General features: G+C 37.7%; 2 protein-coding genes across 3 annotated transcripts in view; one reads left to right on the top strand and one right to left on the bottom strand.

Annotated features, from left to right (window-relative positions):
• LOC110443503 (gamma-tubulin complex component 5-like) overlaps positions 1-6,097 on the top strand; it is a 39,110-nt gene extending 33,013 nt beyond the window's left edge. For both annotated transcript variants that reach the window (XM_021487753.1, XM_021487752.1), the window contains exons 22-23: positions 50-150; positions 5,238-6,097. In XM_021487753.1, coding sequence (XP_021343428.1) covers positions 50-150; positions 5,238-5,302 — 166 coding nt within the window. In that variant the 3' untranslated portion in view covers positions 5,303-6,097. The remainder of the gene's footprint in view (positions 1-49; positions 151-5,237) is intronic.
• Positions 6,098-6,577: 480 nt separating this feature from the next.
• LOC110443491 (cullin-associated NEDD8-dissociated protein 1-like) overlaps positions 6,578-27,324 on the bottom strand; it is a 35,484-nt gene continuing 14,737 nt past the window's right edge. The window contains exons 15-33 of the mRNA XM_021487722.1: positions 26,892-26,985; positions 25,881-25,998; positions 24,334-24,465; positions 23,891-23,924; positions 23,186-23,285; positions 22,756-22,841; positions 21,368-21,568; positions 20,666-20,734; positions 20,271-20,366; positions 19,781-19,848; positions 17,793-17,887; positions 16,980-17,083; positions 16,458-16,525; positions 15,470-15,659; positions 15,004-15,192; positions 14,380-14,451; positions 12,990-13,161; positions 12,122-12,268; positions 6,578-10,382 (exon numbers count right to left, since the gene is read on the bottom strand). Of these exons, the coding sequence (XP_021343397.1) occupies positions 10,249-10,382; positions 12,122-12,268; positions 12,990-13,161; positions 14,380-14,451; positions 15,004-15,192; positions 15,470-15,659; positions 16,458-16,525; positions 16,980-17,083; positions 17,793-17,887; positions 19,781-19,848; positions 20,271-20,366; positions 20,666-20,734; positions 21,368-21,568; positions 22,756-22,841; positions 23,186-23,285; positions 23,891-23,924; positions 24,334-24,465; positions 25,881-25,998; positions 26,892-26,985 (2,169 nt within the window). The 3' untranslated portion in view covers positions 6,578-10,248. The remainder of the gene's footprint in view (positions 10,383-12,121; positions 12,269-12,989; positions 13,162-14,379; positions 14,452-15,003; positions 15,193-15,469; positions 15,660-16,457; positions 16,526-16,979; positions 17,084-17,792; positions 17,888-19,780; positions 19,849-20,270; positions 20,367-20,665; positions 20,735-21,367; positions 21,569-22,755; positions 22,842-23,185; positions 23,286-23,890; positions 23,925-24,333; positions 24,466-25,880; positions 25,999-26,891; positions 26,986-27,324) is intronic.

Here is a 27,324-nt window from a genome sequence, read left to right as displayed (position 1 = left end):
CCCATCAGTTCCTAGATCAACACTTTACCAGATTTTTTTGGTATTTCAGTATAAAGACTATACAGGAGATTGAGGTGGAGTTTTCTCGCTGTATTCAATTCCTTGCTTCCTTCCTCAACAACGTCATCAAAAGGGGCTCGTTCCCTCACTGTAAGTAACTATATACATCACAATGTTATCAAAAGGGGCTCGTTCCCCCAATGTAAGTAATTATACATGACAACGTCATCAAAAGGGTCTCGTTTCCTAACTTAAGTAATTATACATCACAACGTCATCAAAAGGGGTGCCTTCCCTCACTGTATCATTAAAGGGTCTTGTTCCCTCACTGTAGGTAACTATACATCACAACGTCATCAAAAGGGACTTGGTCCCTCACTGTAGGTAACTATACATCACAACATCATCAAAAGGGGCTCGTTCCCTCACTGTAAGTAATTATAGATCATGATGTCATCAAAAGGGGCTCGTTCCCTCACTGTAAGTAACTATACATCACAACATTATCAAAAGGGGCGCGTTCCCTCACTGTAAGTAATTATTTATCACAACGTCATCAAAAGGGGTGCCTTCCCTCACTGTAAGTAGTTATACATCACAACGTCATTAAAAGGGACTTGTTCCCTCAATGTAGGTAAATATACATCACAACATCATCAAAAGGGGCTCGTTCCCTCACTGTAAGTAATTATAGATCATGATGTCATCAAAAGGGGCTCGTTCCCTCACTGTAAGTAACTATACATCACAACATTATCAAAAGGGGCGCGTTCCCTCACTGTAAGTAATTATACATCACAACGTCATCAAAAGGGGTGCCTTCCCTCACTGTAAGTAGTTATACATCACAACGTCATTAAAAGGGACTTGTTCCCTCAATGTAGGTAAATATACATCACAACATCATCAAAAGGGGCTCGTTCCCTCACTGTAAGTAATTATAGATCATGATGTCATCAAAAGGGGCTCGTTCCCTCACTGTAAGTAACTATACATCACAACATTATCAAAAGGGGCGCGTTCCCTCACTGTAAGTAATTATACATCACAACGTCATCAAAAGGGGTGCCTTCCCTCACTGTAAGTAGTTATACATCACAACGTCATTAAAAGGGACTTGTTCCCTCAATGTAGGTAACTATACATCACAACGTCATCAAAAGGGGCTCGTTCCCTCACTAAGTAATTATACATCACAATGTCATCAAAATGGGCTCGTTCCCTCACTGCAAGTAATTATACATCACAACGTCATCAAAAGGGACTTGGTCCCTCACTGTAGGTAATTATACATCACAACATCATCAAAAGGGGCTCGTTCCCTCACTGTAGGTAATTATACATCACAATGTCATCAAAAGGGGCTCGTTACCTGTCTGTAGGTAACTATACATCATGATGTTATCAAAAAGGGCTCTTTCCCTCACTAAGTAATTATACATCACAATGTCATCAAAAAGGGCTTGTTCCCTCACTGAAGGTAACTATACATCACAACGTCATCAAAAGGGGCTCGTTCCCTCACTGTAAGTAACCATACATCACAACATTATCAAAAAGGGTGCGTTCCCTCAATGTTAGTAATTATACATCACAACGTCATCAAAAGGGGTGCCTTCCCTCACTGTAAGTAGTTATACATCACAACGTCATTAAAAGGGACTTGTTCCCTCAATGTAGGTAAATATACATCACAACGTCATCAAAAGGGGCTTGTTCCCTCACCAAGTAATTATACATCACAACGTCATCAAAAGGGGCTTGTTCCCTCACTAAGTAATTATACATCACAATGTCATCAAAAGGGGCTCGTTCCCTCACTGCAAGTAATTATGCATCACAACGTCATCAAAAGGGACTTGGTCCCTCACTGTAGGTAATTATACATCACAACGTCATCAAAAGGGGTGCCTTCCCTCACTGTAAGTAGTTATACATCACAACGTCATTAAAAGGGACTTGTTCCCTCAATGTAGGTAAATATACATCACAACGTCATCAAAAGGGGCTTGTTCCCTAACTGTAGGTAACTATACATCACAACGTCATCAAAAGGGACTTGGTCCCTCACTGTAGGTAATTATACATCACAACGTCATCAAAAGGGGTGCCTTCCCTCACTGTAGGTAACTATACATAACAACATCATCAAAAGGGGCTCGTTCCCTCACTGTAGGTAACTATACATCACAACATCATGAAAGGGGCTCGTTCCCTCACTGTAAGTAACCATACATCACAACATAATCAAAAAGGGTGCGTTCCCTCAATGTTAGTAATTATACATCACAACGTCATCAAAAGGGGCTCGTTCCCTTACTGTCATCAAAAGGGGCTCGTTCCCTGTCTGTAGGTAACTATACATCATGATGTCATCAAAAAGGGCTCTTTCCCTCACTAAGTAATTATACATCACAATGTCATCAAAAAGGGCTTGTTCCCTCACTGAAGGTAACTATACATCACAACGTCATCAAAAGAGGCTCGTTCCCTCACTGTAGGTAATTATACATCACAACGTCATCAAAAGGGGCTCGTTGCCTCACTAAGTAATTATACATCACAATGTCATCAAAAAGGGCTTGTTCCCTCACTGAAGGTAACTATACATCACAACGTCATCAAAAGGGGCTCGGTCCCTCACTAAGTAATTATACATCACAATGTCCTCAAAATGGGCTCGTTCCCTCACTGCAAGTAATTATACCTCACAACGTCATCAAAAGGGACTTGGTCCCTCACTGTAGGTAATTATACATCACAACGTCATTAAAAGGGACTTGTTCCCTCAATGTAGGTAAATATACATCACAACGTCATCAAAAGGGGCTTGTTCCCTAACTGTAGGTAACTATACATCACAACGTCATTAAAAGGGGCTCGTTCCCTCACTAAGTAATTATACATAACAACATCAGCAAGAGAGGCTCGTTCCCTCACTAAGTAATTATACATCACAATGTCATCAAAATGGGCTCGTTCCCTCACTGCAAGTAATTATACATCACAACGTCATCAAAAGGGACTTGGTCCCTCACTGTAGGTAATTATACATCACAACGTCATCAAAAGGGGCTCCTTCCCTCACTGTCATCAAAAGGGGCTCGTTCCCTCACTGTAAGTAACTATAGATCATGATGTCATCAAAAGAGGCTCGTTCCCTCCCTAAATAATTATACATCACAACATCATCAAAAGGGGCGCGTTCCCTCACTGTTAATAATTATACATCACAACGTCATCAAAAGGGGCTCGTTCCCTCACTGTCATCAAAAGGGGCTCGTTCCCTCACTGTCATCAAAAGGGGCTCGTTCCCTCACTGTCATCAAAAGGGGCTCGTTCCCTCACTGTAAGTAATTATTCATCACGATGTCATCAAAAGAGGCTCCTTCCCTCCCTAAGTAATTATACATCACAACATCATCAAAAGGGGCGCGTTCCCTCACTGTTAATAATTATACATCACAACGTCATCAAAAGGGTCTTGGTCCCTCACTGTAGGTAACTATACATCACAACATTATCAAAAGGGGCTCGTTCCCTCACTGTAAGTAACTATACATCACAACATTATCAAAAGGGGCTCGTTCCCTCACTGTAAGTAACCATACATCACAACATTATCAAAAAGGGTGCGTTCCCTCAATGTTAGTAATTATACATCACAACGTCATAAAAAGGGGTGCCTTCCCTCACTGTAAGTAATTATACATCACAATGTCATTAAAAGGGACTTGTTCCCTCACTGTAGTTAACTATACATCACAACGTCATCAAAAGGGGCTTGTTCCCGCACTGTAGGTAACTATACATCACAACGTCATCAAAAGGGGCTCGTTCCCTCACTGTAAGTAATTATACATCACAATGTCATCGAAAGGGGTGCCTTCCCTCACTGTAAGTAATTATACATCACAATGTCATTAAAAGGGACTTGTTCCCTCACTGTAGGCAACTATACATCACAACGACATCAAAAGAGGCTCGTTCCCTCCCTGTAGGTAATTATACATCACAACGTCATCAAAAGGGGCTTGTTCCCGCACTGTAGGTAACTATACATCACAACGTCATCAAAAGAGGCTCGTTCCCTCACTGTAGGTAATTATACATCACCACCTCATCAAAAGGGACTTGGTCCCTCACTGTAGGGAACTATACATCACAACGTCATCAAAAGGGGCTCCTTCCCTCACTGTCATCAAAAGGGGCTCGTTCCCTCACTGTAAGTAACTATAGATCATGATGTCATCAAAAGAGGCTCGGTCCCTCCCTAAGTAATTATACATCACAACATCATCAAAAGGGGCGCGTTCCCTCACAAGAAGCAATTATTCATCACGATGTCATTAAAAGGGGCTCGTTCCGTCTGTAGGTAACTATACATCATGATGTCATCAAAAGAGGCTCGTTCCATCCCCATAAGTAGTTATACATCATGATGTCATCAAAAGTAATCAAATGTAATGGTGATTTAACATCATAAACTGGAGTGATCACATAGCTTCAATGTTTACATCGACACAATACAGGTACTTAAACGTTGTTGTCTGGGATTTAAGTTGATGTTGTCATCCTGACCGTCTATTTCATTGCTATGACAGGACTAGTTAATACCTCTAGGTATATATTGATTAGCAGACACCAAATACCCTTGCTGTATTCATAAATACGAGAAATATGCCCAGCAGTCATAGGTCCATATGCTCAATGTCATAGAGGAATTCATAGGTCGTATTCGCCTATCTCGGTTAAAACAGTACAGGTGGGGCAGAAATATTCCATGATAAACAAACGCAGTTGGACCGTTCTATAAGCAGAGCCAAAAATACAGTTTCGGAGAAGAAATAACAATGTATCAAGAATGTTATGCCCTTCTTTCACACATCCACTGAATAACGTATCTAAAAACCTACATGTGGATTGACATTGTTTTATTAAGAAATAACGCAAACTAGCATTTTGGTTTCGGTCAGTTATGTCTCTCAGTCTACACGTTCCAAATTTTCCTGAGGTCAGCCTTGGTTCAGATCTGTGCCTGTCATTTTCTTAACTGGTTGAACCAGATATGCGAAAGGGGCCAGTCATATTGTAGGGACTGTTCAGTGTTTTATACACATAGGTCAAGGTCACATCAAAGTGTCAAAGGTCAACTTACTGCAATACTTGTCAGATTGTATATTAATTCTGTTTGCATCGAAACTTTTTGTTTTGACTGCGTTTCCTGTTAATTTCAGTGGAGTCTCTCGCCTTTGCTCTGATCACCTCCACAGAACATGTGACCCGACTGCGACCCCACTGATCACCTCCACAGAACATGTGACCCGACTGCGACCCCACTGATCACCTCCACAGAACATGTGACCCGACTGCGACCCCACTGATCACCTCCACAGAACATGTGACCCGACTGCGACCCCACTGATCACCTCCACAGAACATGTGACCCGACTGCGACCCCACTGATCACCTCCACAGAACATGTGACCCGACTGCGACCCCACTGATCACCTCCACAGAACATGTGACCCGACTGCGACCCCACTGATCACCTCCACAGAACATGTGACCCCACTGAACACCCTTCATGCACCATCTTAACATTTAATTTACATTATTGTCCGTGTCCTCGATTTTCACCAGTGGAGATTACTTTACTGCATTGATGAAGTGGAATTTACTGCATTAATGAAGTGTCCCCGAGTTATGGAGTTGAATTTACTGCATTAATGAAATTTCCCTGGCCATGGAGTGAAATTTACTGCATTGATGAAGTTTACCAAGCCATGGAGTTGGAATTTACTGCATTGATGAAGTTTCCCTGGCTATGGAGTGAAATTTACTGCATTGATAAAGTTTCCCCAAGCCATGGAATTTACTGCCTTGATGAAAGTTGACTTTACTGTTTACTGCATTGATGAAAGTTGACTTTACGGTTTACTGCATTGACTTTACTGTTTTGATGAAGTTAAATCTATTACAGCAGTGATTGAGTTTACGGCAGCAGTGAAGTTTTTATTGGAATCTCCCCATTACATTGATACATGTAGCTCATCTTGTTAAACTGTGATCATGTCATTTTTGAATACTTAATAAAAGTTTTGTATTAATTTTAATTTTCATTGTAATTTTCATAATTACACAGATAAATGATAATTAAGTTTCAAGTTATACCAAGTCATAACAAAGAGAAATGACGATGAATTATAACAATTGATAAAAGCCAAACAAACAAAATTTAGCTCTGAATGTTACAATTCTTATTATAACACCCAACAACTGGTTGCGTACCATTCAAATTTTCAAGCTCTGTAAAATATTAGAATGAGCATGTCAACAAGTATTTTTTCGACTGCAGTATGTTTTGCCCGTCTCATTCTGGTAAATTTGTCTCATTATGTCAATAACAGGAAACCAACACATATACACCCGAGACCTGTCTCAACTACTACCCTGACCTGACCCAACAATGGTTCATACTGCTATTATTATGTTTGACATTGCTTTTAAAACCCAATCCCATTTTTCTGTGCTCAATAGTCAAAAATGACACAAAATAATGACAACCAACGCTTGATGTGATTTTAAATCAAAACATTTAATCCCCAAGGAGGGTAAGAAAACTACAGCGAATTTACATACCGATATATATGTAATCCAGGTAGGTTTTAAAACGAACAGTTTTTAATTTATTCCGACGATATTACATCAGAGGTATCGTGTCTAACAAAGCAATAAAACTGTTACCTTTCTGCTGTAGTACGCACACATCAACATGCAGAGATTGTAATGTATACAGATAACTATTTTGAATGGAAATAAAGTATGTCCTTATCTCCATTTTACAATAAATCTTCAATTTGACGCTAAAGCTATTTATCAATGTCATATTCCTTAAAAAATAATATGCTATTAATATGAAATAAAAATAAAACGGTATTTCCAGCACTTGCACCAGGGCCACAGGAAGTTAGCACTTAAATAGGGGTAGCACAGAGTTTGCACTGGGCTTGCGCCGAGAAACAGCACTTATAATTAGTACCTGTTGGTACCTGCTCCAGGATAGCACTTCAACTGGAAAGCATGAAGTTAGCACTTTTAACTCATTCACCCCTGAAGTTTCATAATGAATTATTCCAACCTTTGAATTGGAAGGGTTCAAATGTGTCTTCAGGGGCAAATTAGTTAAACAAGGGTGCACTGTGTTTGCACTGGGCTTACACTGAAAAAACACTTCCATAGAAACAGCATTTAGTACCTGCTCAAGGATAGCAATACATGTACCATCGAAAATGCACGAACTAAGCACTTACAAGAGGGCAGCACTAAATTTTCTGCAGCGTTTGTTGTAAATTTTATGCTCAAATCACAAAAACACAGATTCTGACAAGCACAGCTTGTGTTAAACCCTTTCACCACTGTAGACCATAATGGACTCATCCAGATCAATGCATGGTAGAGTCTACTAAAGTTACATAGGGGTGAAAGGGTTTAAACAGTCTTGTGTCCAGACTGGAGTTGATTTTAGATTGTATTACAATGTCTGGTGTCTACACTCCTCTCCAGCAAGGGATATATTCGTTTCAGATTTCCATATCACATCCATCTCTACAGATTAAACAGTGGATAAAGATAATTGATAAGACCATCAATACAGATAGCTTGGCATCATCCTCAATATCCAGGAGTTACGCTCACTTTCGCTCTCTGCACCCCTGGAATATGTCATAGCAAAATTGAAGGCTCGGTGTGACCACCTTGTGGACGAGACGAGAAGACTAGTTCGATCCTTTGATAAATATCAAAAGAATTGTGCGATACTGTAATAGACAGGCTTGGAAGTCGGGGTGACTCTCCTCTGTAATCTTCGAAGGACAGTTATCGGCCTAGGAAGTGGTCAATTTTTTTATACCCGAGACCAATCAAAAAATATCTTTTTGAATTTTGCCCTGACATAATTTCAGGGGAGCAGAGGGGTCATGTTAGCATAGCCCTTGGAGTATTGAGGATGGACAACATATGTTACCACAAGGTCATTGCATGGAAGCATTACTCGTACAACAACTAGAGTATATTAAACACTGCGTCTAGGTCCCTACCCTTCCCTGTGGTCAAGTTCCAGCTACTATAGGAACATTAATACTTGACAGGAAATTGAAAACAGAAATAACACATTGAGAGAATCTACAAATGTTCAAAACTCATTCACACCTTAATTCACATTTGAACTCTTTCAATTCAAATGCTGGAATAGTTCATTATAAAATATCAGGGGTGAATGAGTTAATAAAAATCTGCTGAGATTAGTGGATTCTCCATTGTCAGGACACTTTCTAAATTTTTGGAATACCAGATAAGATATCTCATGCAGAATAAGTAGTTTAAAGGTAATCAATTGTTTAAATTCTTAGCAGTGAAGAAGTTAACGTTAGAAAATCACTTGTTTGGGTAACCTCATATTGCCCTTAGCACTTTGAAAATCAACAACAAAATCGTAAGATGAAAGACCTGTGCAGAGTTTCTGTAAGTTCTGCGGGGAACAATTTGGAAATCCTATCATTTAATTAGTTCCATCAAAAAAGGTTAAGATTGTATTATTACATTCAAAATCAAATCGAGTAGTAGAGTATAATGTACTGCAGGAATAGCACTTTTCACAATGATCACAGTATGACCATGTCACCATGGCAGCAGGCTACATACAGGCTCATTCACGCCACACATATAAATTATATAACACTAACCATTCACTTCATATTTATACATATATTTGATTGCAGAATTGTTTATCTTCAAAACTTTACTTGCATCCACATTGAAGTTCCAATAGAGGAGCAGGAATTGAGAACATCTTTGCAGATATTTTTAAGTCTGTACAGATATCACAATGTCATTATATATAACCATGTTTACTGTATGTTTACCAGGACATTTTCGCAGCAGTTTAATTTTCACCTTTTTACGCCCTCCGTAATGAGGGCGAATTTATCATTACAGCAAACTTTTTTAAACGACATGATATACATGGTAATTAAACGTGACGAGCGAACTTCATATTGGACAAAAATGGATTTTACTCTCAAAGGGTGAAAATTTGACGGGGTGGAAAATTCACAGTGTACACGCACATTACGATGTCAAATGCAGACATTACGGTATATTTATAGACAATATGATGTCTAGAGTCTATTAAGATGTATATACTCAGATTGTTTCACATCTATACACAGTATCACAATGTCTACACACAAACATGATGTCTATAGACATTTTACTTATAAAGACTTCTATGCTCGGGTCATTATGACGTCTTTAACCCATTCACCCCTAAAGTCACATTTGGACCTTACCTAATCAAAGACTTGGCAAGTCCAGTTATTAAATATGTAGGGGTGAATGAGTTAAAGACATTATAATGTCTACCTGGTATATGGCCTGATAACAATGTTCATACACATTCTTTCTAATGTCTATAACTGAACATCGTAATGTCTGTGAATGAACAATTCAATTTCTTTAACCAGGGTGTAAAATTATATTTTTAAGACATTACAATGACGTGTGTAGACTGTTTCATATGCACCAAATAAGGATAAGTATTACACCACAATGGACGAACTTGATTCTGGCGTGCCGGTTGCCGCCGGAAGGCGGTACTACCACTTGATTATGCAAGTCCCGCAAGTTTGGCACGTACCGTTGGATAAGAAGTTTCGCCGGACTGGAGAGACAGACAATGGGACTTGTTTCAGCCATATTGCGCGTATGCCGCCTGGCTTGAATGTAGCGTGCCGGCAGCAAGCACAAACCTGGCACGACTGGCACGTCAGAATCAAGTTTGCCCAGTATTTCTGTTCACCTTGGCATTGACCTTGAACTTAACATGGAGACAGAAAGCTAGTTAGCCTAACCTCTGTTTGATTGAATTTCAAAGGTGTTACAAAATATATCCAGGAAGATGTTTCCGTCAATGGTTGAATAGGTGAAATTATTTTTCTCATTAGAATTATCAGATATTCCTGCAAATCTATTGGCAGAGTTTTGAGACTTTCCAAAGGGACTGAAGTCTCTTATCATAGAAAACTTTCAGGAACAGCAGACATGATTTTGTAATATCTGGATCTGCGACTCGCTCTGGCAGTTCTAGATCCAGTCTCCGTAGTGAAAGGCAACCTGAAAATCATATGTTTATCTCGCTGTACTATCATGTAGCAAAATACAACATTGAGCACAGCCTGTTGGTTGTCCTCAGCTGGTATCCATGACAATGATGTCTGTCGAGGACGTGGATTGAGCATCCTTCTGGATGCTCTCAAACATACTGCACAGTTCTGTTGTGGATTTTATCTGGGAGAGGAACTCATTCATCTGTGCACTCTTGTCTGGAAACATCAACAACGGCAGACAATTAAACATCAACAACAGACAATCAAACATCAACAACGGCATACAATTAAACAACAGACAATCAAACATCAACGGCAGACAATTAAACATCAACGGCAGACAATTAAACATCAACAACAGCAGACAATTAAACATCAACAACAGACAATCAAACATCAACGGCAGACAATTAAACATCAACAACAGACAATCAAACATCAACGGCAGACAATTAAACATCAACAACAGACAATCAAACATCAACGGCAGACAATCAAACATCAACGGCAGACAATTAAACATCAACAACAGACAATCAAACATCAACGGCAGACAATTAAACATCAACAACGGCAGACAATTAAACAACAGACAATCAAACATCAACAACAGACAATTAAACATCAACAACAGACAATTAAACATCAACAACAGCAGACAATTAAACATCAACAACAACAGACAATTAAACATCAACAACAACAGAATGAATTTAGATGTACTGAATCATGCATGATATTTGCCATTTTTTTTGTGGTTTTTATGGAAGGTGGAATCCACCAATATTATTACCGAAGGAAAACTGACTACTGACACACTTTACTATCCATTTTATGTTCAGTATATATAATTCATTCATTAATTTATTTTCGAATGAAAATTTATAACGGGAACATTTTATTCTGTCACTGATATAGAAATTTACTTAGATATATGAAAACATACCTGGCCTAACACATACTGCCAGTTCAATAATTTGAAAATTACATATTATGTGTTTGAACATTAAAAACACAATCAATTCAACCAGTTCCGAAGTATATCAACCAGGGAACAAGGACCGTTTCTCGATATAATTTACTTTTATTTAACAACAGTCACTGGAGGCCACTGTCTTAAAACAGACTTGCCTGTATCAGGTATAGCTAACAGGGAGGCCACTGTCTTCAAAACAGACTTACCTGCATCAAGTATAGCTAACAGGGAGGCCACTGTCTTCAAAACAGACTTGCCTACATCAGGTATATATAGCTTACAGGGAGGCCACTGTCTTCAAAACAGACTTGCCTGTATCAGGTATAGCTAACCGGGAGGCCACTGTCTTCAAAACAGACTTGCCTTATCAGGAATAGCTAACAGGGAGACCACTGTCTTCAAAACAGACTTGCCTGTATCAGGAATAGCTAACAGGGAGGCCACTGTCTTCAAAACAGACTTGCCTGCATCAAGTATAGCTAACAGGGAGGCCAATGTCTTCATAACAGACTTACCTGCATCAGGTATAGCTAACAGGGGGGCCACTGTCTTCAAAACAGACTTGCCTGTATCAGGTATAGCTAACCGGGAGGCCACTGTCTTCAAAACAGACTTGCCTTATCAGGAATAGCTAACAGGGAGACCACTGTCTTCAAAACAGACTTGCCTGTATCAGGAATAGCTAACAGGGAGGCCACTGTCTTCAAAACAGACTTGCCTACATCAGGTATATATAGCTTACAGGGAGGCCACTGTCTTCAAAACAGACTTGCCTTATCAGGTATAGCTAACAGGGAGACCACTGTCTTCAAAACAGACTTACCTGCATCAGGTATAGCTAACAGCGAGGCAACTTACCTGCATCAGGTATAGCTAACAGGGAGGCCACTGTCTTCAAAACAGACTTACCTGTATCAGGTATACCTAACAGGGAGGCAAATTACCTGCATCAGGTATAGCTAACCGAGAGGCAACTTACCTGCATCAGGTATAGCTAACAGGGAGGCCACTGCCCTCATGGCTGACCGCTTGAGTTCATCCTGTTTCTCAAATTCCTGTTTGACTGAGTGGGCCTTGACCTTGGTAGTACATGTTGCTCTCAGAGGCTCTACAAGTCGGTCCAAACCTAAACACACAAACAGCAAAAGTATATTTCATAGCTAATTGCTATAGAATTGACAAGAAATTGTTGGCAAAAACAGGCTTTTCACAACAGAACCAAAAGTTCTACTACACATACCAACAGATCAAATCTTTAATGTTCAACACTTTAACGAAATATCTGAGATTTAAGATGCCTGAAATATTTGTACATTTTTCCTATGACCTTTAAGGAAATTTTCACCAGCAAGTCTCGTACAAATATTAAGACACTAGCCTTCTACAAACTCTAGAAGAGTTTAAACGCTTACTACTCAAAACAGAATAAGTTGAACTTTGACCTCAAGCAAAAACTTTTAAGCTCATCTTTGACTCAAAAGAATACCTTGCTGTGCTACATTCCATATCCAAAGCTGAATCATCAATCAACCAACAGCCATTATAAATATATTGCAGTTACAAAATCAACCAATCAGAAAAAGGTTACCCTTGAGCTAGGCCACTTCCATATTTGAAAACCACAAATTAACAGCAACTTGGCTAGATTGAAAACAACAGTGATCAGGTGAATCCTACTTGATTTCAGTAATGACAGATTTAGACACACTGTCTCTCACTAAAGTATTCAATCCCTCTAGGTGTCAGTAAAGACGGGTAAACTAAGTCTTATCTGACCAAATGATTCAATCCCTCTTAATGTCAATGACAGGTTCACTGTAATACTGGCGTACGAGAATGTAACTCACGTTGTAACACAGCACTGGGACAGAGATGGGCAAGTCGCACCAACATGAGGTATGTCAACATTTTAATGTCGTAGTGATCCTTCAGCCCGTCCTCAACATGGTTCAGAAATTCAAATATATCTAACCGGTCTAGACAGGAGTCCAGAAGTGTGTACATGCACTCAAACGCAGCCTGAAACAAACACATTCCTATTAAAACAATGTGACCTAAATTGATATTTTCAAAATGGTGGCCAGTCCAAACGCATTTCATGGTTTCTGAGCTTATTCTGGTGGTTGGAATGAGAGAAAAATACAAAGCCTCAGGTTTTACCAAATTTGAACAAGAGGGAGGTTGGGATGTTACAGAATCTTAGCCCGAGACTGAGATAACCCGATCTTGCTCTGTTACAGGTAATTGATTTTTTTTCTCAACCCTTTTATTTAAAAAAATAAATAAAATACAAGTATCCTGCCTTGGGCCTCCAATGATGATGACATATTCACTACTTAAGCTACATTTGAATGCTTCCGCGTAATAACGTAGTCCGTCCTTACATAGATTACAACGTATTTCACAGTGTAGATTATATTTTATCTACAACATCAAAACTATACAATAACAACAAAACAGAACATTTATAATGCAAATTGTCAATTTCAAGCAGTTAACGTGCGGATGAATACATTGAAGTGTAAAAATTCCGCAAAATGTCACGTAAAGGTACAAGATAGATCGGACGAGATAGAAAAATCTGGCACGGGGTGTGACGTGGGATATCTCTGTCTGAGGTGCGAGAAATCCTTGTCTCACCCTAGGGTTGAGATGGGGGGATTCAATTATAAATAACAATGGTATGACGTCACGTCACGTCAACCCTGAATTTAGCCTGTAACGTTAACACTACATCATGCATATGATACACATTGGTGAACAGGGTAAGAGAAAAAGAATCATTCACCCCCTTGAGGGTGAGATAGATGCCAATATTAGTCTCACCAGATAGTTGAGACGGAGGGATTTGTCAGTCATAACAATTGTATGACCTCACTTTTAACAATTTAATGATATTACATCAACAATACATTGACCTCATGTCAACAGGGTAAGAGAACATCCCCCCTTGTAGGAATGAAATGGGAGATCTCAACCCTCAGGTAAAGATTGCTTAGTTACCAAACATTCAGCAAGCCTCATGTTTGGCAACTTAAGAACTTTCCTCTCGGGTCGAGATCCCTCTATCTCAGCCCCAAAGGGGTGGAAGATTATCTTTCCTAGCACGAGATTGATAGAATAGATTATCTACAAATACACATTTCATCCTAGACTTGTGCTATAACTGATGCTATGAATTACCTGTACTTAGGTGACGAGATCTTTACCGAGAGTGGTGTGTTCGTGTCTACCTACCTTTCGGATGTCCAATCCGTCATCCAGTGTGTGTTTAAATGGACCCATTTCTACCTCTCTAATCAGTTCTTTCTGTAAATACAAACATCATATCATAAAGGTCAAGGTCATTTATTGTAACAAATGTGACAGTCATATACCAAGCACACCACAAGGTGGTTTTTTCTACCAACCTAATGTGTCATACATTATATGTCTATAGTTTCTGATTCTCACCACCCGTAGAAATGTTAAATTTCAAACTCTCTCATTATTCAATTTATGATATTGAAGTAAAGGTGTCTTAGTTTTGAAGATTTATTTGTTTGTAAATATGTTTGGGAGAGGAATTAATATAAGCTCCAAGCTTATTTTCCAATCCCTGTTTAATTATATGTATAGCCTGATTATTGAATAAAATACTGTTTAAACTAAAAAGGCTTCTACATTTTTAAGGAGGCATTTAAGGGAAAACAGATGAAGAAGCATCACAGCCTAAGCTTACAGGAACTAAAATTTTCAAACATCTGGACAGTACTTTGTGTGTTGTTACTCGACCTAACTTTACTTTCGTTATACAGATGGGGCAGTACTTTGTGTGTTGTCCAACGTTACTTACCCTAACTTTAGTTTCGCTATACTCACCCTAACTTTAGTTTCGTTATACAGATGGGGCAGTACTTTGTCCAGCAGATCGCGGATCAGTGAGGGTTTGTTATGAGCTGCAGAGTTAAATGTGACCAGGGCGACCCTCCTGACGTTGAGGTCAGGGTCCTGTAGCGTCTTCAGGAAGTCACCAATACAGTTACGTAGTAATGGGTCTATACCTTGGGGCTAAAACAAGACAAAGCCAATAATTATTAATTAACAGTCAAGAATAATTACCTTCAGTAACGAAAATGACAATATTTAAAGTCGGACTTTCTGACAGGAATGTAGATTAACTACACTGCCCTAGCTATAATGATTTCTTCCAAATCAAAAAAAGACAAACAGCGAAAAAGGCTGATTTATTAAAGTATAAATAACTTGTGTCATAATTACTTTTAATTCATTAGAAATACTGAAAAGAAATTTAACAGCAAAACTTGCTCACAAAGTGAAAACATACTTGATCAGAAATTGTAAACTTTATTGCCGTGACAACCGTACTCCTGGTGAGAGCTGATTGGCTGTCCAGGTGTTGTTTGAGGCTGGAGAGGAGAGCAGTGGGGTCTATCAGGGTCAGTTTGCCGAGACATTCCGACACGACGTTTCTCGTACCCTCTTCAGGACATTCACAATGGTGGAATAGCATTGTCCTGTAAATCAAGTTGGTTTAAACAATATTTCATTTACAAATATGCTGTACATAATATATAATTTTACATGATGTAATATTAGGGATCTGGCAACAAGAGTAGGCTCTTATAATAAGCCATCTCCATAAACCAAGTTACATATCATACAGATATATCTTACCTCTTCCGTATTTTGAAGATATATTCCTACTTCTTTCAGCAGTATTACACTGTTAGAAAGATGTTTAGCATTATAATGTTGTTGTTTTTTTAGTGAAGATCTGAACTTTATATAATAATACCAATAGTAAAATGTCATTCAAAATATCTGTAACAAAATAATGGAAAATCGTTTTTACGAATAATCTTAAAAACATCATAATAAGCTGTCATCAAGCTAGCTTTTAGCCAAACAACATATTCCTGTCGTGCTGTTTAGGTTGTCCATTTGGTTAAATGGTAACACAATTGACCGTACGCATTAAGGCTCGAGTAAATCCTTACACACCATTTTAGATTCATGCTGCGTATCAAATATATATTGTACTGTGCTTTACATAGCAAATTGTTTTTTAGAAAATTCTTGTCCGGCCCGTAAATTTTAAATCGTTAAAGATATCTTGATCAAACTTGAAGTATACTTGCATCAACCACAGAAGGTGTGCAGTGCACTAGAATTAGGTCTTGTGTCCCCTCTATATACAGAGTTATGGCCCTTTGTTTATTTTTAATACCGAAGTTAACGAAGTATCGTTAACAACAATGAACATCAGTCTGAACCAAATATATAAGAAGTTTTTTAAATAGCGACATACATACCAAATAGTTTGTACATAGGGCTTGAGGTTATCAACTCCAGTTGTTGATCCCGACTCACAACTTATAATCTGTAATGGCAAAAAGTTATGATTCTTTTTGATGCACATCTTATAATGTGTAATGCTAGAGCAGAACTTTTATAATGTCCAACCTGAGCTGAGATCACTTTGAAAACATTTCATTGCATAATTTTTCAACTTTACTGAAAATTTCTGAAATTAGCTGTAATAAGACACCAAATTAGCTGTATTAAGACACCAAATTAGCTGCATCAAGACACCAAATTAGTGGTATTAAGACACCAAATAAGCCATATTAAGACACCAAATAAGCCATATTAAGACACCAAATAAGCTGTATTAAGACACCAAATTAAAGACTTTTTTGAATGTGCAAATACAGGTTTGATTGTATAAAAGTTTGAGGACACCAAGATAATGAAGCAGATACTAATCCTACCTAATTCATCAACTGTTTTAAAGAATTTCTACACTAGCAACTATAACAATGAGACATTCTTACCTCTTTTAGAGAATGTAAAAGGAGATACTGTCGCTTTGGTTGGTTTTCTATTTCTTTCAATACAAACGGCAAAAACTTGTTTAAGTTTCCAACACTGATATTTCCTGAAGAAATAAAACAAAATAAACATTTTAGATGATTCATTGGCATGCGAACTTCACAAGACCAATATCATTTCAATTTGATTTAATCTTCAGTAAAGTTCTGGGTACAAGTCCAATCTATAACATCTTAAGTGGAATTTCCCTACCTTCCACAGACACATATACAAAAGAGTCTCTTGATCTTAACATATGAGCCTCATATAATATTTGTCGAACATACTATATAAACAATAATCTCAGGATTTGACAAAAGATTGCATCTACACACAAAATAAAACCTTTTTATAAAGCCATCATTTGTCCAGAAAAGTTTCGGCAGTAAGACAGAGAGGAAAAAGATCTTTTTGAATTATAGCTGTTCATTTACTGAATATAATATACATTATCCCAAGGTTTTATTCTTATTCTTTGCAATATTTGTCGCCTCAAAAACACACTTTCCAAACTCTGTTTAAAGTGTTGTTTTTCTGATAAGAATTCAGATTATTGCCTTGAAATTTTTGTCTAGGAACATTTCTTAACAAGTTTGACCATGCAAAATAACCACTTTTTATATACAATGCTTAAGTCTCAAAGAAATCAAGGTTGTATTTACTAAGAAACTAAAGTTATATTTACCAAGAAACCAAAGTTATATTTACCAAGAAATCAAAGTTATATACCAAGAAACCAAAGTGACATTTATCAAGAAAAACAAAGTTATATTTACCAAGTGCATAGGATGCTGCAGCTTTCACTTCTTCATTTAATGAGGAGAACGACTCTAATATGACAAGCTGGATCTCTCCATGGTTACTGACATCACTGAGGAAATGGAGATACACACCCATCTTATAAAGTATTCTATATTATGTATGAATCCTTTTAATTATAAGTGTCAGGAACACAATGTAACAGAGAGTTATCAGTCACAATAGACAAGAATTGTCAGGAAAATAATATACTGAAAGTCACGACAGTCATCTAGAAGAGACATAAACAGGTAAAAAAATCTAGTACAGGTACGAACAAGTCCACATACCTAGTATAGGTACAAATGAGTCAATAAATCTAGTACAGGTACAAATAAGTCAATAAATCTAGTACAGGTACAAATGAGTCCATCAATCTAGTACAGGAACAAATGAGTCAATAAATCTAGTACAGGTACAAATGAGTCCATCAATCTAGTACAGGTACAAATGAGTACACAAACCTAGTACAGGTACAAATGAGTCAACATACCTAGTATAGATACAAATGAGTCAATAAACCTAGTACAGGTACAAATGAGTCAATAAATTTAGTACAGGTACAAATGAGTACACAAACCTAGTACAGATACAATGAGTACACAAACCTAGTACAGTCAATAAACCTAGTACAGGTACAAATGAGTCAATAAATTTAGTACAGGCACAAATGAGTACACAAACCTAGTACAGTCAATAAACCTAGTACAGGTACAAATGAGTCAACAAATCTAGTACAGGTACAAATGAGAACACATACCTAGTATAGATACAAATGAGTACACAAACCTAGTACAGGTACAAATGAGTCAATAAATTTAGTACAGGCACAAATGAGTACACAAACCTAGTACAGTCAATAAACATAGTACAGGTACAAATGAGAACACATACCTAGTACAGGTACAAATGAGTCAACAAACCTAGTACAGGTACAAATGAGTCAATAAATTTAGTACAGGCACAAATGAGTACACAAACCTAGTACAGTCAATAAACATAGTACAGGTACAAATGAGAACACATACCTAGTACAGGTACAAATGAGTCAACAAACCTAGTACAGGTACAAATGAGTCAATAAACCTAGTAAAGGTACAAATGAGTCAAATACCTAGTATAGGCACAAATGAGTCAATAAATCTAGTACAGGTACAAGTGAGTCAATAAATCTAGAACAGGTATAAATGAGTCAATAAATCTAGTACAGGTACAAATAAGTCAATAAATCTAGTACAGGTACAAATGAGTCAACATACCTAGTATAGATACAAATGAGTCAATAAACCTAGTACAGGTACAAATGAGAACACATACCTAGTACAGGTACAAATGAGTCAACAAACCTAGTACAGGTACAAATGAGTCAATAAACCTAGTACAGGTACAAATGAGTCAACAAATCTAGCACATGTACAAATGAGTACACAAACCTAGTATAGATACAAATGAGTACACAAACCTAGTACAGGTACAAATGAGTCAACATACCTCGTAAAGATACAAATGAGTCAATAAATCTAGTACAGGTACAAATGAGTCAATAAATCTAGTACATGTACAAATGAGTACACAAACCTAGTACAGGTACAAATGAGTCAATAAACCTAGTACAGGTACAAATGAGTCAATAAACCTAGTACAGGTACAAATGAGTCAACAAATCTAGCACATGTACAAATGAGTACACAAACCTAGTATAGATACAAATGAGTACACAAACCTAGTACAGGTACAAATGAGTCAACATACCTCGTAAAGATACAAATGAGTCAATAAATCTAGTACAGGTACAAATGAGTCAACATACCTCGTAAAGATACAAATGAGTCAATAAATCTAGTACAGGTACAAATGAGTCAACAAATCTAGTACATGTACAAATGAGTACACAAACCTAGTACAGGTACAAATGAGTACACTACCCATGTACAGAAATGAAATGACACAGAAAAGATTTACTCACATGTGTTTTCCTATTTCTCCTAAAGCTAATAAAGCAAATAATTTGACAGAATCAGATGATTTGGCATTCTGAAAAAAAAAGATAAAAAAAATATTAATATGTTCACAAACATAAAAATAATCAATGTGAATACTATCATAGTTTAATACAAATACTGCCTTTTCTCTATCATCGTTTTTATGTGCCTGAAGAACAACAGTGTCCTGTAAGTCAATAACAAAGGCTGCTTTCATTTATCGCGACCAAATGGTTGAACCTGTTGGACCAGTTGTTCGTTTATGAAATATGGCCGGACCTAGTAATCTGATGATGCTTTCAGGCGAGCCTAGACAAAGCCTTGCAAGGCCTGCATAATCATTTGCAGGTCCGTCCGTACACCTGAAAATGTTTCTTGTAAAAACAGACAAACCTGTTGTTCAACATAAACAAACAGGCCCAAGAAATTTTGTACATGTAGGAGATGCCAGGGTTGTTTACAGGGCCTACTTACACAAACATCACTAACAAACTGGTTGACGACGTTGTTGGCCTGTGACGGACTCTTTACAGTCAGGGCTGCCATGCATTTGGCTATGGAATGGAATGCCTGCAAGGGAAAGTATTGCTGCGATGAACATTTAATAAATTTTCATTAAGTATTGCAGAAAAATAAGAACAAATAATATAATACTTGTTTGTGACCTATATTACATATATTACATATTACATATATTACCCGTTATTGACAGGGCACTTAAATTTGGTTTGTTTGTGTTTTACATCCTATTAACAGCTATAGTCATTTAAGGACGTGCCAGCTTTTGGTAGTGGAGGGCTAGTGGTAGCCGAATGTCAGACGCCTTAACTACTTGGCCACCGCGGCCCCGGGCGTTAAAGACAAATTACCTGTTTGTGGACAGCAAATGCGTTACTAGACTGGGCACTGGGTGGGTTGTATACTGGGCGAATCAGCATCTGTAAATCACAAACAAAATCTACACTTGTCTCTTAATTATATAACACCAAATAATAAAAGACAGTTATCCATTATACATCAACCAAGGGGCTCAAACATTTTTTTCTGCTAAATTAATCATGAAACTGTAATAACTTTAATTTGGCTTTTATTTCTGATCAATTTTACCTCTAGTAGTATAAGCTCAGTAAACAGTTATTATGATAAGTCTAACATAAGCCTGCTGAACACATTTACGGGTATTAAGGATCCTTGTCCCACTGCACTCAGGTTTTACATATATACAGTATATACAGTAACCTCCCCTTAACTTCTGTTTTGGAGAAAACTGTAGCACATTTCGGCCAGTACACTTCTCTGTAGACGAGGTAGCTCATTCTGTTAGAGCAACAGTATAACAATCTCAGGTTCCGGGTTCGAATCCTGGTCTGGCCACACAGAATGTTTTACACTCATAACATTTGTTGATTATCTTTGTTGATTTTATCTCTATTATCGTCACTAGAAGTCCCACAAGTTATGATTTTCTTATCAGAAATGATTTATCAAAGCTATAGTCATGCCAGAAAAAAGTTTCCAACACTTGGTTAGTTACAGGCAGTGGTACTTCTAATTATAGCGATTGAGTTTACCTGGAGTAAGTCTTTGAAGCCAAGTTTTGGAAGCCCTGTGGCCACCAGTGCCTGGAAGAACTCGAGGAGGGAGCCTAGTGCGCCACCCTGAAGTAATGGTGACTGAATCAGCAGCAGGATCTGTGGTAGAATCTCATTAGGAATGGTCGCCATACAAGATTTGTGGATCTTTGATATAGATGTCAACAGGTGCAACGTCAGCTGGGAACAAAACAAGGTGACATATCTTATAGTGGTGCAAATATACATGTTGGAGTTATAGCTTGACAAAGGGACCGGTCGGACTTGAAACATAGCGACACATTTATTACGTACATTGTTTGTGTATAAATTAAAACTTTGATATTAGATAAACATATTGTATGATTATATACAAGAACACATTATCTAAAGTCTAAGAAAATATTAATGTTACTTGTCTACACAAGCATAAATATCACATGGCAACAACTGTATATATACATCGTAACAAACATATTCAGGTAAAAGAATGCAAATTATTGTAATACATTTTTCAAATGGAGAAAAGAAGTTAGGGAAATCAAGTTTCTTGATTATGCTTTGTGACATAATTATATGGAGACTGTTTTCCCTATTTACCACAATTAACCAATATACCTATCGCACAACATTGTCATAGCTACCGTACTGTTGTGTGCAAGCTATTATTCCACAGATATTCGTCTTGTACACATCGTAAAAGGTTGTGCGACTCCACAACTCTACCTTACACATAGAGGTTCCCCTAGGAGTGATGGTTGATGGTCATGTTTATGATACTCAATAAATTCTCAAATTCTATAAAGACACAAGATCCATATTTACCTGTGACACACAGGGATTCATATTTACCTGTGACACACAGGGATTCATATTTACCTGTGACACACAGGGATTCATATTTACCTGTGACACACAGGGATTCATATTTACCTGTGACACACAGGGATTCATATTTACCTGTGACACACAGGGATTCATATTTACCTGTGACACACAGGGATTCATATTTACCTGTGACACACAGGGATTCATATTTACCTGTGACACACAGGGATCCCTATTTACCTGTGACACACAGGGATTCGTATTTACCTATGACACACAAAGATCCCTATTTATCTTTGACACACAGGGATTCGTATTTACCTAGGACACACAGAGATCCTTATTTACCTGTGACACACAGGGATTCGTATTGACCTGTGACATAAAGAGATCCCTATTTACCTGTGACACACAGGGATTCATATTTACCTATGACACACACAGATCCCTATTTACCTGTGACACAGAGATCCCTATTTACCTGACACACAGGGTTTCGTATTTACCTGTGACACACAGAGATCCATATTAACCTGTGACACACAGAGATCCATATTTACCTGTGACACATGAAGATCATTTTCACTTATTAAAGGTGGCATTTCCTTCATCATTTCGTAGATCATTCCTGTTGTCAAGGCAGCTCCTGGAAAGATACATTTCACCTCTTAAACGTTTTAGGTGAACACTTTCATTGTGAAATCTGCATTAGCGCTTCAGTGTAAATTCTTTGAAAACCTGACATAAGGATTGTGTGTTTATTAAGGTACATGAATAACAAATTAAAAAACACCCCATTTAAAAACATCCTATACTGATTAAGTAGAAGGATTGGCATAATGTAAAATATAGGATACAAAAATTACCTTCACAAAATCGAAAATAAAATTCCTCTAAAAACTTAGGTGAAAATGACTTTCTCACAAAACTGAAGTTATCTTCTGAGAACTCAATGACTATGGTTGAGGTTATTCTATAACAAAAACTTACCATAATTCTTCCCCAGGACATCCAGACACGTTAATGTGCTCAACTTCAGAGCTCTCTGGTTCTTCCTCAGAAAGGAGGCTAAAATTGGTATGCCTTCGTCCTATAGAAAATATTAAAGGGAAATGTATCCCCACACAATCGTTGTATGTATTTAAACCTTTCAATTATTGCAAATATGTTTCTTTTCACTTTAAATCGTTAAGAGAAACTCCCATTTATTTTGGTAACAAAAAAGTACTGTATACAATCAAGCCTCGTTGTATTGTCAATTTTTCCGAGCACAACATTAAAGCCTGTTCATTTATGCGGAACAACCGGTTTGACCGTTTATAAATGTAACAATTTCGGGTATAAACCCTGGCGAACCTGCAACTGTGTATACAGGCCTTGCCAGGTTTTGTGAAGGCTCACCTGAAAGCAGCATCAGATTACTAGGTCCGACCTTATTTAATAAACGAACAACAGTGGTCTGACCGGTTTGACTGTTTAAAAAACGGCCTTAGTGTTATAATGGGGTTTGATAATAAATTGAGGGAGAATGTGTTCATAGTAAGTGATTTAGTCAATGAAATATGGGGGCATTATAATAAGTATATAACAAGATTTAAATGCTTAGTGACAAATGAGGGCATTGTATTGAGGTCTTACTGTCAAAGAAACCAGTCAATATCACTAGCATAGAACTTCCCATACTAACAAGCTTACCAATATAGGGCGTAGATCTATATTCAATGGAGACCTGAAATATATCATATATATTGTATTGTAGTCAGTTAAACATGAACATGGTCAAAGTATAGAAATTCCAATAAAATTTATAAACTATGCTTAATTAATCAATGTAAAATTAAAAAAGAAATCAAAGGAACTGATTTCATCTGTTTCTGTTTATTATGTATATTTGTTGACCATATCATTTTTTTTATCCTTCACATAAAGACCGAGAGCATGCAGATGATCTGACATTGACGTTCAGCATCAGCTTCAACATCAGGGTATTATTGCTTTTTCATCTTTCTTCCCAAAATTCAGAACAATGATGAAGTGCTTGAATACACAAATTGTTTTACTTTGTGAGATTAATGGAATGAAATCCCTCATAAAATGATGGGCAACTCGGTAGTATGCTGATGACCTGCACCACCTACCCAGCTATCATAGTGAGGGCTTTCACTGCAGTTAGTCTTGTTATTTCATTCTTCAATCTTTCCAAGAAAATTGGTAAGCACTCTTTCAGCTCCGCTGACAGACTATCTCCAAGGTTACGAATTATCTGGCCCCTGAAAAAGATCAAAGGATCATAGTACTTGATTTTTACATATTACAGCGTTTCATTCACTTATCGTCAATTGAAACAACCTTCCAGATAAAAGGACCATACAACCTAGATTGGGAGCTTTCGCGTAGCCGGTCCAACCAATCAACTGGCTGAACAGGAAACCAAACAACAGACACAGATCTGAACAAAGACTGACCTCTAAAAAAAATTGCATGTGTATATGGAGGGGTCCAGACATGCCTGATCGAAACTAAAATGCTGGCTAAGGCTAGTTTGCTGATGCTCAGATATGTTTCAGAACATGTTATAAACTTGAGTAATGCATGAAAGAAGCACAAATTATTCTTGATTTGTTGTAATTCATTTGTCACGAAACTCTCAAACTTTGCATTTTGAGCTGTGCTTATGAAACAAGGACAGCCAACTTCCAGACAAAGTGTGTTTGTTCATTACTGAATACTTCTGCGCCACCTGAACTGTTTCAAACGGGAGAAAGAAAGTAACCTAGATAATATTATATACTGACCATACGACCTAATGATACACTGACCATACGACCTAATGATACACTGACCATACAACCTAATGATACATTGACCATACGAGCTAATGATACACTGACCATACAACCTAATGATACATTGACCATACGACCTAATGATACACCAACCAAACGACCTAATGATACACTGACCATATGACCTGATGCACTGACCATACAACCTGATGATACACTGACCATACGACCTAATGATGCACTGACCATATGACCTGATGCACTGACCATACAACCTAATGATACATTGACCATACGAGCTAATGATACACTGACCATACGACCCAATGATACATTGACCATACGACCTAATGATACACTGACCATATGACCTGATGCACTGACCATACAACCTAATGATACACTGACCATACGACCTAATGATACATTGACCATACGACCTAATGATACACTGACCATACGACCTAATGTTACACTGACCATATGACCTAATGATACACTGACTATATGACCTAATGATACACTGACCATACAACCTAATGATACACTGACTATATGACCTGATGATACACTGACCATACGGCCTAATGATACATTGACCATACGACATAATGATACACTGACCATATAACCTAATGATACACTGACCTTATGACCTAATGATACACTGACTATATGACCTGATGATACACTGACCATACAACCTAATGATACACTGACCGTACGACCTAATGATACACTGACTATATGACCGAATGATACACTGACCATACCATGTAATGATACACTGACCATACCACGTAATGATACACTGACCATACCACCTAATGATACACTGACCATAAGACCTAATGATACATTGACCATACAACCTACTACATGGTATTGAACATACATACATGCAGGATATAGCTCTTTCTTTGACTTCCTGGTCAATGTCGGCTGCCTTGAGTCTGGCCAGAGTACAAGAGTACAGGTCCTTCACGTACGGCTTGTAGTCAAACTTCACTGGAACTTCTACAACACCACGTAAGCTGGGTCATTTAGGTGCTTCAGAAAAAGATAACAAATACCTCAATGTGTAGCATGAGGGTCTGAAAACAGTTGCCATGAGTATCACACAAGCCATTCGAATTGATGTGTCTCGCCTGTGCCCCATTTTGACTATCAATGCACATATCAGCGAAACTAACTTAAATGCAAAAACTTAATGTTAATGGAGATGCTGACAAAATCAATGGACCATGGAAGGTAGGCCGCATCCAGCCTTTGATGCGTGGGTTGAGATGTACTACCTAAGATGCGTCTATGGTCCAAGTTTGCTTGGTCTAGCACTGATACTTTCACTGAAACTAACTTAAACGCAAAAAACTTAATGTTGACGCCGCCACCACGAAAGCAACACCTTAGTCTCGCTTCTGCTACTTTGGCACCGCGTGACAAAAAGAGTGCAGGAACAATTTCTATCAATCTAATGCCTCAGTGTCACAGTCAAATAAATCACAAATGTTTTTAAAAAAGTTTTAACAGGAATCATTCAAAATGTTCACTTTTAGACGAGGAGTCTTAAAAAATGTTGGCCACTCAGTCCAATCTACCCATTTACAATTTGTGTTGTATGAGAGTGTTATGGGAACATGGTCCTAACATGTGTTATCACATGACTACCATGTTGAACAGTGAATGCACTGACATCGTATTTTGTACATTAACTGTGACGCCATTTAAGCAATAAACTGACATAGATGAGGCGCACAAAATGATGTGTGAAGAACTGAATGGTGTACTATACACATGATAGATGCACAGCTAAACTTGGAACTAAATAAGGTGATTTCCTTTGTTAAATACAGTGTGACCAATACAAGTCTATATGTACAGTCTGACATATGAAAATTAGTGTGACTTACCTAGGGGTCGAATAACCTTGACCAGCTGCTGAGTGACCAGTAGTGCCTCGGAGGTAATTTTGTAGAAGGGATCAGCCACAGAATGGACTACAGGCTGTGAAAGTTTACACATGAGTCTCTTAGTTATAAATATTCCCCTCTATTTCAGATTTATAAGCTCACAACAGTCTTAAGCTAAATTAATGCTTTTCCTACTAATTTTTTAATACCAAAAAAAATATACATAGATATATAAATTATTATTATTTTTAATTTTCATGGTTTACTATCCTGAGGAGTTGATTTACTGTATACCAGAAACTTTTCACCACAGTTTTAACATTTGCCTTTTTTGTCTTCCATAAAGAATTGTGAATTTATCATGCATCAAATATATACTACACATAATACTATATATAATGAAAATACATGTGAAATGCAAAATGAACACTGG

Source organism: Mizuhopecten yessoensis, unplaced genomic scaffold, assembly GCF_002113885.1.
Source record: "Mizuhopecten yessoensis strain PY_sf001 unplaced genomic scaffold, ASM211388v2 scaffold716349, whole genome shotgun sequence".
NCBI lineage: Eukaryota > Metazoa > Mollusca > Bivalvia > Pectinida > Pectinidae > Mizuhopecten > Mizuhopecten yessoensis.
This window is presented reverse-complemented; position numbering and strand designations above follow the sequence as displayed.